General features: G+C 64.2%; 1 protein-coding gene across 1 annotated transcript; it reads right to left on the bottom strand.

Annotated features, from left to right (window-relative positions):
- Positions 1-1,227: 1,227 nt before the first annotated feature.
- Positions 1,228-9,594, bottom strand: FOXH1 (forkhead box H1). Its single transcript, XM_044453240.1, has 3 exons — positions 9,265-9,594; positions 2,811-2,915; positions 1,228-2,223 (listed from the first exon to the last, which is right to left on the bottom strand). The coding sequence occupies exons 1-3, from the start codon at positions 9,592-9,594 to the stop codon at positions 1,228-1,230; spliced, it is 1,431 nt and encodes a 476-aa protein (XP_044309175.1).
- Positions 9,595-9,901: the final 307 nt, after the last annotated feature.

Raw genomic sequence — 9,901 nt, forward strand, 5'->3', positions numbered from 1 at the left:
CAGGTGAAGAGCTGCCCCGGAGGGCCCATTCATGCCCCTGCCAAACAGGGCCTTCCAGTGCTGTCCGATCAGGTTTGCGGCCACTGCCCGAGCCCGTCTGGGAGGGACGTGCTTGCCGGTGGGACGGCTGGTTCCGGCTGCCCGCCATTCCAGGGAGCATGTGATGGCTGGGCCACGCATCCGAGTCCGTGAACGGCAGCGCTGCGGAAAGGTAGCGCCACTGGGTGCTGCGGTCCCTCAAGGGCTTCTCATCATGCCGAGCCTCACCGAATTGAAGAACAGCAGCGGCCCTCTGCATGGGGTCCCTTCCAGGCGCTCCTCTGGGGGAGGCAGACCAGATACCGGCTCAGCAGTGGCAGGAATTCTTCCCATGTTCGGCTGAGGGGACAACAGAAGCGATGCATGAAGTGGGAACTGGCGACAGGAAGCGGGAAACGGCCCGGACCGCGGGGGACGCAGTGTGACGGGGTGAGGGAAGCCCTTGGCGGGCTGGATTGGGGCTGGCAGTGGGACTGTAGACGATGCAGGCGTGGGGGGGGGGGCTGTTACGAAAGCCTCTTTGAATACCCTGCATGGGGACGCAGAATCAAGGCAGAGTCCTGGCAGGGGCGTGTGAGCAGCAGAACACACCGGAGGAAAACGTCCCATCAGTCTGGGCAGTGCACAAACCCCCTGGCGGCCCGTGTGTCTGGGGGCCCATTCCAGCCAGGGCTCTGGGCACGAGTGGTGATGAGGAGAAGGCGCGAACAGGCAGACGGCCTTCCCAGGGCACGTTGGTTTGTTTGTTTGTTTGGAGAGCTTATATGCTGCCCCCTTCGCATAAGCCTCGGGGCGGCTTATGCGAAGGGGCCGCTTCGGAGCAAAGGGGCAGGACTGGGCCGAGGCCTGGCTGCTCCCCATTCCACAGGGAGTGCCCCCCACGAAGCTCGGCTCCCCCTCTGCCGGGGCCTGCCCAGCAGCCTCTGCTCCCCCATGACCTGCTGTGGGGACCCTTCCCTTCGGAAGACAGCCCTGGGCGGGGATGGTTCCCAGCAGATGCAGGTGGCGCTCGCGGTGGGCCGGGAATTCCTGGGTGCTTTGGGAGCCCCGGAGCCTGTCCCGCAGGACCCGGGGCGGAGGGTGTCCTGCAAAAGCTTCGGAGCGTTTGCAGGTGGCTTCCGGCGGCACAGCGAGCACGAGGACTCCCTGCCGGCTGGGGCCACGGGGCCAGCGTGTCTTCCCTGCCGGCTAGTGGGGCATCCGCGCCAGGGGCTCGTAATGGGCCAGCACCGGGCGGCTGGGCAGGGGGCCCGCCCTGCCCAGGGCCGGGTGCGCCGTGTCTGTGGGGCGGCTCAGCCACGCGTCGAAGACGGTCTTGTTGGGGGGTGCGGTTTGGTCCAGGTCCGCCGAGAGCTGGGCGGGAGGGCCAGGGCTGGGCGGGGGCCGTGCCGCCAGCTCCCAGCGTGCCGGAGCAGCGAGGGGTGCGGGGCTGTAGATGGGCAGGCTCAGGAGGGCGGTGGGGAACGGCGGGGAGAGGCTGGGTGGGGCCACCACGTTGGGGGGCACGCCGGTGCTGTAGGAGGTGGGCAGCTGCTCCCAGGGCGGCGCGGCGTGGGGAGGGGCCCCGTCCTCAGAGTCAGAGCTGCTGCTCTCGGGGGCCCGGAGACCCCGGGGGCGCTTGGGCAGGGCATGAAGCCCGGGCCCCCGCCCGGGCCGCTGCCCCTGGGCCTCCCTTTCCCGGGGCGACAGGGAGCCGAGGGAGGAGAGGCTGCTGGAGGAGGAGGAGAAGGGGCGGCATGCCGGCAGGGGCCAGGGGGGCTGCCACGGCACGACCGGTGGCCCCGGGGTGGCGTGGAAGAGGGGGACTGTCCCCCAGGTGTCCAGGCCCGCGGCGAGGGTCGGGGGGGACTCGGCAGCCCCCCGAGGCTTCCCGCACAGGCCCACGTCCTGGAAGTCGCTCAGCAAGGCGTCGATGCTGAAGGGGCTGCTCTGCCGCCCACCCCCTGTGGCTGGGCACAGACTGCCGCCCGAGGAAGCCGCGTCGTGGGGAGGGGGAGGGGGAGGGGGCGGGCTGCTGAAGGGCCAGCCGTGGAACACGTAGGGGGCGAGGTCCACGGCGAAGACCCTCTCCTCCTGGCGCGAGACCGGCGTGTTCTGCAGCTTGAGGGCCTCGGGCGGGATGCGCTCCACGTCCACCGTCCAGAAGTTCCCCTTGGCCTTGGGTTTCTTGGGGTCCTTCAGCACCTGCACAGGGCGTGGAGAGGTGGTCTGCAACATTCCCTCCTGAGGTGGGGCCGAGAGAGGCCCCCCCACCCGGGATGGAGGGAGGGAGGAGGCCTGCGCCAAAGCTGCCTCTCCCCCTTCCAGCCCTGGCTTGCCCTGAACTCCCGGGTTCTCTCGTTTCTGGCCGCTCGCCTTCCCCCATTTGGGATTTTGTGGCCTGCCCTGTTCCCAAGCGAGAGAATCGTGTGTGGTGCCCAGAGCTCAGTTCTGGGGAGGCGGAACCGGGTCCGGTCTCTGGGACGGGTCCCTCCTACGTCGCCTGTAAAATTCAACATGGCGCCTGCTGCCAGGAAGCGCCTCGGGGCACGTGTGGCAGAGTGGACCGGCTTGCTCAAGGTGCTGCCCCTGGAGGCGTCGAAGGGCAGACTCCATCACCCCCGCCAGCCCGGGTTTGGACTTGACGCACCTGGGGGGGGCCAGGTGGGGGAGGGCTGAGGCGGAAAGCGGTGCCCTAGAATGGCCCATCTGCTTGGATCATGGCCACAGGCATCCCTTGAGGAAGCAGCAGAGCCCTGTGCCCCCCCCCCCCGCCCCCAGGCTCACCTCACCTTGTAGAAGCACTCGTTGGAGGAGAGGTTGTGGCGGATCGAGTCCTTCCAGCCCTGGTAGTTGTCCTTGAAGAAGGGGAAGAGGGTGCTGATCTCGCGGATGATCTGGAAGGCCGAGAGGCAGAGGTGAGAAGGCCGTGGGGCGCCTGCAGGACCCCGGCCGCAAAGCAGACCCCTAAGCAGAGGTGGTATTACTGGGGGGTGGGAGCAAGGAAAGCTGCCATCGGAGATGCAGCTGGGAGGGGCCATGCAGCCCCCCACCCAGGGCAGGCGCGCCGCTCGAAGCGTCCCCCATCGAGGCTCTGCACGAGCACCCCCCGGGCAGGGCTGCTCCAACGCTTGGGCCATTTCCCCGGATTTTCAACCAGGTCTGCTGTAGCTCAAGCCCTTTATTTTGTGGCTTGCAGGCCTGGGTGGTAGAAACGGGTCTTGGCCCCTGCAGTCACCACTCTTTTAGGACCGGAAAAATGCTCTGCATCTTGGTTCAGTCGTCATTTCTCAAGGCTACACGGACCCGGCTCCTTCAATCTTCCCTTGTGGGACCAAGTCTCCAGTATAGTGAAACCAGCGTTTTGTGTGTTAATGCCGCCCAAAATAGCGCTCGCCCCTTCTGCGGCTGCATCCCATGGTTGGCTCATAGTTGGCTTGTGATCGGCAAGAACCCCAAGATCCTTCTCGTTTGCAGGCTCGTCGAGCCAAGCGTTCCCCTTCTTGTAGCAGCGCGTTTGGCTTCGCGTCCCTGAGCGGAGAACTTGAAACCCCCCCGAATTTCTGTCTGTTGCTCTCTGCCCTATTCTAACCTGCCGAGACCACCCTGGATCTTCTCTCTGTCTTCCATGGTATGTGCTCCCCACCCACCTTTGTGTCCTCTCCCATTTCCTTGACTTACTGCCTTGTACCTCCCTTTGATTCCCTTTCCCCCAACTGATTAGCTTTGTATACGCCATTGTTAACTTGCTTTCTGTCATTTCCTGCTCATCTTCTAGCTTCTCAAGGGAAATTTGTTTCTGCCCTCTAAGGTGTGAGGTGCCCTGCCCAGTCTTGCATCATCTGCAGATTCGTTGTGTGCCCCATCTCTGTCCATGTCATTCACAAAATGCTGGCAGGGCCTGGGTGGGGCCGTGGGGCAGCCTGCCAAGCCCGAGTCTGCTGAACTCCTTGAGCAGCACTCTTGGCCTGTGGCTTGCCGGCCGGTGGCGCACCCGCCCAGCAGTAGCGCCATCCAGCCCACGCCTGGCTAGCCGGCCGGTGCTCCCTCCGCCGCCCTGCTGAAGCCAAGGCGGCCTCCGTCCCAGCGGTTTCACGATCTCTCAAGGGAGCCGCTCAGCCGAACGGCACGGCGAGATGCGGTGCCCAGGGCTTGCTGCCCGTGCGCCTTGGCGCCTGCCCGCCAGCGCCCTTTCATCTGCTCCGAGATCTTCCCTGGAGCCGGTGCCAGAGCAAGTGGGCTGCCGTTTCCAGGCCTGCCTTTCTGGAGACCGGGACAGCCTGCCCGGTGCGTCCCCCCGTTCCCCCAGATGTGCCCCGTGAATGAAGGGAAGCCCCGTCTCTGTCGGCGCCCTGGGATGCAGCCCATCTGGACCCGGGGAGCCGAGCTCCTCTCTGTTGGCCACAAAGCTCCAGCCTCCCTCATCCATGCGCAGCACGTGGGACACATGTCTTCTTCTGGGGGGGCCCAGCCAAGGTAGGGGCCCAGCCAACGGGGTTTGTGGCCCCCTTGGACGCTGGCATGCCAGACCTTTCCCCCATCATTTTATATTTATATTTATTTTCCACCTCACAGGGACTCGAGGCAGCTTATAACATTAAAAGCCTGTGACATTAAAATGGAAATATACAAAGATTAAACATAAAATTAAATTAGTGGAATGCTAAAATGGTATAAAAAGGCAAAATGTCAAATGCTGCAAAGATAAAACCAATCCAGGGCAGTCTCACAAGTCCAGTCGGTCCCCAAAGGCTGCCTGGGCCAGGAAGGGGAATGCGGGGGGGAGGGCTCCCAGGGGCCTCCAAAGCCCCAGCAGGGAGGGGGAGCCGTCCAGTGTCTCCAGGGCCTTGGGCTGCCCCTGGGAAGCCCCCCCCCCCGCATTCCCACCAGCTGCTCCTGTGAAGGTGCGGGACTCAGAAGGGTCTCCCAGGTGCCCTTCAGGTGTGGCCAGTGCCCTGCCCAGCCCTTTGCATTGTGCTGGAGACAGACTGGGAGCCCGCCCGGCTCTCCCAGTATAGGAGCCGTGTGCTCTCCTGGCCAGCCCAGTCAGCCGTCTGGCAGCAGCTCCGAGCACCCTCCCGAGGCAACCCTACTCGGACACGGGATCCAATATCCCATGTGCCCCGGCAGCCAAGTCAAGCCCCGGAACAGGTGCAGCTGCAGCGCGGGTTTTCACTGTGCCAAAGCACCGCCGAGTGCTGGGCCCCACGGTGGAGTCCGAAAGTGCACGCGAGCGGGGGACCCGCGTGCTTGAGGGGTGTGTCCCCTGCCCCACAGAAACAGGCCTGAAAGGCCCTCTGCTTGACTGTAGGGAGCAGTTGGTGGGGGCAAGCGGTTAGTGGTAGGAAGAGGCATTCTGCGTATGCTCAGGGGTGCTCTTGGCATTCAAGGGGGAGAATCTTTCCAGAAGGAGCTGGCAGTTGTCTCACTGCCACTTGCCTGCCAGGGTTTCCCTCGGGAAATCCAGCACGTGGGAAGCAGACCTTTCCCCCAGACATTATCTGTGGAGTTACCAGCTGGAGAGAGCAGCGCACAAGGAACGCCGTGGGCACCGAGTCCCTTGCAGTCACAGTCCGTGTGCGTCAAGGTGTGTGCGGTGGGACCGTGCTAACCAGTTACACTTGGATATGGCGCTGATGCGGCAGCTAAGAGCTCGGGAAAACCGGCCCCTAGTCCCCCCTCGGGCATGGAGCTCGCTGGTGGCTTTGGGCCAGTCAGATTCTCACCCTGAGCCACCTCGCAGGGTTGTTGTTGTGAGGATAACCTTAGAAGAGAGAGAGGAGAATTACGCAAGTGCCCTCGAGTGCCTCGAAGGAAAGAAGGTGGGGTGTAAGCAGAGAAATGAAATGCAGGGTTCTTCCTCAGCCCCTGGAGCCCCCGGCCTGGGCAAAGCTTTCCAGCTGTGCAGACGAAGCTGGCAGTGCCCGGCAGGCACTTGCCATCCTCCTCCGCCCTGAGGGCAAGATCCGAGTTTGCCGGGCCAGTCCTGGATGGCCAGCAGCCCTGCCCTCTGCTCCCCTTTGCATCTGAATTCCTTCCGCAAGCCAGACAACAACACAATCGCACAAGAAGTGATATAAAGCAGGGACATAATGCAACCACAACCAGGTGCAGCTGGAGGGGGGGCGCTGGAGCAGGGCAGGCCTGGCGATGCTGCATCACTCCCCCACCCCACCCCACCCCGCCCCACTGCGCCTGGGACATTCCTCACCCTCCAGAAGGGAAGGATTTGCGCCCTGCTGGTTCTGACCCCCCACTGGTCGACCGACCCCTGACCCAGGCAGAATATTTACATTAGATACAGTGGGAGGCATGGGGCAGGGGCTGGGCTGGGCTGGGCTGGGCTAGCAGATGGCCACAGATAACGCTCCCTTATCATGTAGACTTATTTCCACCCAGTCTCTGTCTCTCTCCAACCCACAAGACCCCCCTTCTCAGCGTGACGCCGCCCTCTTCCCGTGCTCATTTGCTCACGAGCAAGCGGCCTGCCCCATCCCAGACCAACCCACATTCACACATGACTGTGAATTCAGTCGAGCTGGGCTGTTGTGGCAGGCAAACCGGGTGGGTTTCCCCAGTTTACCTGTCCCGCTTTTGTATGCCGCCCGTGGGCACCCCGGTCCTGCCCCATGGGTCTGCGCGCATGAGCAACCGTGTGAGGCCAAGCAGCTGTGGGCACTTGGAAAAGGCGGCGGTGCGATGGGTGTTGCCGAGAGACCAGGCTTGTCCCAAAGGATGAAAGGGGGAGAAAGGGGGAAGCGGGCTCCCCCGGCAGGGCAGAGCAGCCGGCCCCGGGGGGACCCTTTGGAGCCAGCCGAGGGCGTGTATTTGCCACGTGGAGACTCCGGAGGCACCGGCGCCACAGTGCATGGGGGAAAGGCTTTGGGCAGGCGGGGGCCCAGAGTCTAACCCCCGAGTCTCCACTTGGAGGGGGTGGGGGGGAAGGGAAGACCCCTCTGCCCGAGCCCCTGGGGGGCCGCTGTCACTTGGTGCACAAGCCGCCACGGCTCCCTGCCCTGCGTTGCCCCACCTCAGTCCCGTAAGGGGGCAGTTGTGCCCCAAAACGCATGCAGGGCGCAGGCCGGGAGGGGCTGCTGAGATCTGGGGCCCGGCCTCATAGGCAGGCCTCCAGACTTGTAGGCAAAAGCACCGGGGGGGGGGCACACCTCATGCCCCCAGTTCTGGTCCCTCTCACCCCTTCGCTCTCCCGGGGAAGGTCTGCTGGAGCTGCCTTGCCTGGCTGAGGGGAGGGGTCTCGATCGATGGATCGATCGCTCCCAGCAGTACGTGGAGACAGAGACCACCATGGGGGGGCCTTCCCCCCCCACTCTGCATTTTTCTCATCAGTGACCAGCGGCCGCCAGCACAACTAGGGCCAGCAAATCCCACAAGTAATTTTACCGCAGAGGGTCCAACCGGCAAGTACCTGCCCCACTCGGACAGGAAAGGGGCCAGGCATCCTTCCTCGTGTCCCTCCTGAGCCCTGCTAAAGGAGTCCCTTCCGCAGCTTATAGGTGAGTGGAGGGGCTTGGGGGGGGGGAGGCGCTGTCTTTGTTGGGGCCAATCAGCACAGCTGGAAGCGGGGAGGGCTCTGGGACCAAATACCCCACTTCAAAGGTAAGGAATGTTTGGGACAAGGCGGAGCCCTGGCTGGTTTTGGCTGGAGGGACCACAGGCCCCAAAGCTTTCCAAAGATAAGGGGCACCCCAGAGCCCTGGTCCTTGGGATCTCTTTCCAGGGCCTCCCCCCCGCTCCCGCAATACATACACAAAGCCAGGATGCTGGGAACAGAGAGGCGTCCTGGTGACTTTTCAGCAAAGGAGACCTGTACAAGAATACCCCCCCCCCCGCCCCCCGTGTGTGTGTGTGTGTGTGTGTGTGTGTGTGTGTGTGTGTGTGTTGGGGGTGGGCGCCTGTGGTGGGCAGGCTTAGACTTATGGGTTCTGCTTGCTTTTCTCTTCGCTTGAACCTCAAACGCCGCCAGCCAGACTTAATGACTGGCAAAGGGGGAAGCGGGCATGAGATGCGTGCTCAGCCCAGGAGTTTGTGTCCAGGGTTGGAACAGAATGCGCAGGTCTGCCAGCAAAAGATGCCCCCCGTGCCCCCGTTCCTCTCTACTGGCACAGGAACACAGAAGCGGGCCATCTAGTCTGACCCTGGCTCCAGCCGGATCTGCGCACAACATCCTTCATTTCTTAAGAACAGAAAAATAAGCTTGCTGGATCAGGCCGTCCGTCTCCCATATCTTTTTTTACGAAAGGTTAAATTGCAGACCATCGTATCTAAATGGCGTATGCTGAAAATATGCAGAAACCAGGCAAACGGGAGCCGGGGCGCTCACTGCAAGAGGGGGCTGCCCAGGCCAGCTCGCTCGTCACACAGCGACCCACTGGCTGCCCCAGGAAAACCCACCAGGGGGCCAGCATGCGACTCCCTGCCCCCGCCCATGCTCCCCGGCTCCTGCCTGTGGCCCTGGCGGCGGCACGGAGCCCCCGGGGGCGGAGCCGCCCTCCTGAGCTTCCTCCACGAATTCGCCCAACCCGTTTCAGCGATAGCCTCATTTCGGGCGCAAGCCCTTTGACGGCCGCTTTGCGCAACTCTGGCACGGCTGCCGTGCTGGGCTGCTGCATCCACACGGAGAGCCCGGGCGCCTCCTCCCAGCCCCGGTCTGCCCCTGGCCGGGACTTGCGCCGCACTCAGTGAACGAGCATCCCCGACAGAGGGCTGCCCGGCCCCTCCTGGGAGACCCCTGGCAAGAGAGACACCCCCACCCCCCCCCCGGCCACGGATGCCATCGTCAGCTGTGCTAGCCCAGCCGGAGAAAGAGGTCTGCGGAGGTTCAGCAGGACCTCGCCTGCGCCTCCCCCGCGGCGGCAGAGCGCAGGCCCGGGCCCTCCTTCCATGGGTTCAGCAGGACCTCGCCGGGCCCTCCTTCCGTGGGTCCATCCCTTGAAATGGGGAGCTGCCGCTGCGCGTGCCTCCCGCACCCTCTGCCTTCTCTCCTGCAGCTTCCGCCAGGGCTTGCCCTGCTCCCCCCTCCCAGGACTCCTCCTGGATGCTCAGCGCCCGGGACTGGGCACGGAAGCGTGGCTGTGCAACCTAGTGGTTTGGACGGGATGGTTGCATTAAGGAAATGCAAGACTGCCTGCCTGGCCTGCCTTGATGGTCGAGCCGGGCGAGCCCCACCTGCGCCCCACGGAAAGCGCCCCCAGGCCGCCCGCAAGGCCCTCCCGCCTGGCCTCTTACCTGGGACAGCTTGAGCTTCCGCTCCGGGGAGGCCTGGATCACCAGGGCGATCATGGCCAGGTAGGTGTAGGGCGGCTTGGGGTGGCGGTGGTATTTCTTCTTCTTGCCCCGCCTGCCCAGCTGCCCCGCCTGGCCCTCGGCTTCCCTGCCCGCAGGCTCCGCTGCAGCCACGGCCCCGGCCGCCTCCAGGGCCTCCTTGCAAGGGGCAGGCTGCTCCGGGGGCGAGGCAGAAGCCAGGGCCCTGCTCCCGGGGCTGCCCGCCTCCGGGCCACCCGGGGCAGGGGGGGGCACGGCCCCGGCCGGCGCGGGCTCCCTGTTGCGGCCGGCCATGCCAGCTCCGGCCAGGGGCGCTGCTGGGGGGTCGCGGCTGCCTCAGCCTCCGAGGAGGAAGGGACGGGACCCATTCGCGCCTTTATCATGTTGATGACCCGGTCACCTTGGAGGAGGAGTAAAAGTGGAAAGCAATTAACATCTGCAGCTAATCTCTGATCCTGGCAGGGAGGGGCAAAGGCTGCCCCAGCAGAGGGCCACTCCCCCCCCCCCGGGAATGCGTGCCCAGGAGTGCTTCCCATGATGGGCATGTGGCCGCCCGCACTTTCCCCTAAGCATCCTCACTCAATCTGAGAGAAACCAGGTT

The sequence above is a fragment of the Varanus komodoensis genome, unplaced genomic scaffold, assembly GCF_004798865.1.
Source record: "Varanus komodoensis strain SLA01 unplaced genomic scaffold, ASM479886v1 scaffold78, whole genome shotgun sequence".
In the NCBI taxonomy this organism is placed as follows: domain Eukaryota; kingdom Metazoa; phylum Chordata; class Lepidosauria; order Squamata; family Varanidae; genus Varanus; species Varanus komodoensis.

Excerpts from the sequence above, each read along its gene's own strand:
- FOXH1 (XM_044453240.1), bottom strand. The coding sequence starts at position 9,594 with ATGGCCGGCCGCAACAGGGAGCCCGCGCCGGCCGGGGCCGTGCCCCCC. Across the intron at positions 2,916-9,264 it reads GGAAGCTCAAGCTGTCCCAG|ATCATCCGCGAGATCAGCAC; the intron begins GTAAGAGGCCAG and ends TCGGCCTTCCAG. Across the intron at positions 2,224-2,810 it reads CCAACGAGTGCTTCTACAAG|GTGCTGAAGGACCCCAAGAA; the intron begins GTGAGGTGAGCC and ends CGCCCTGTGCAG.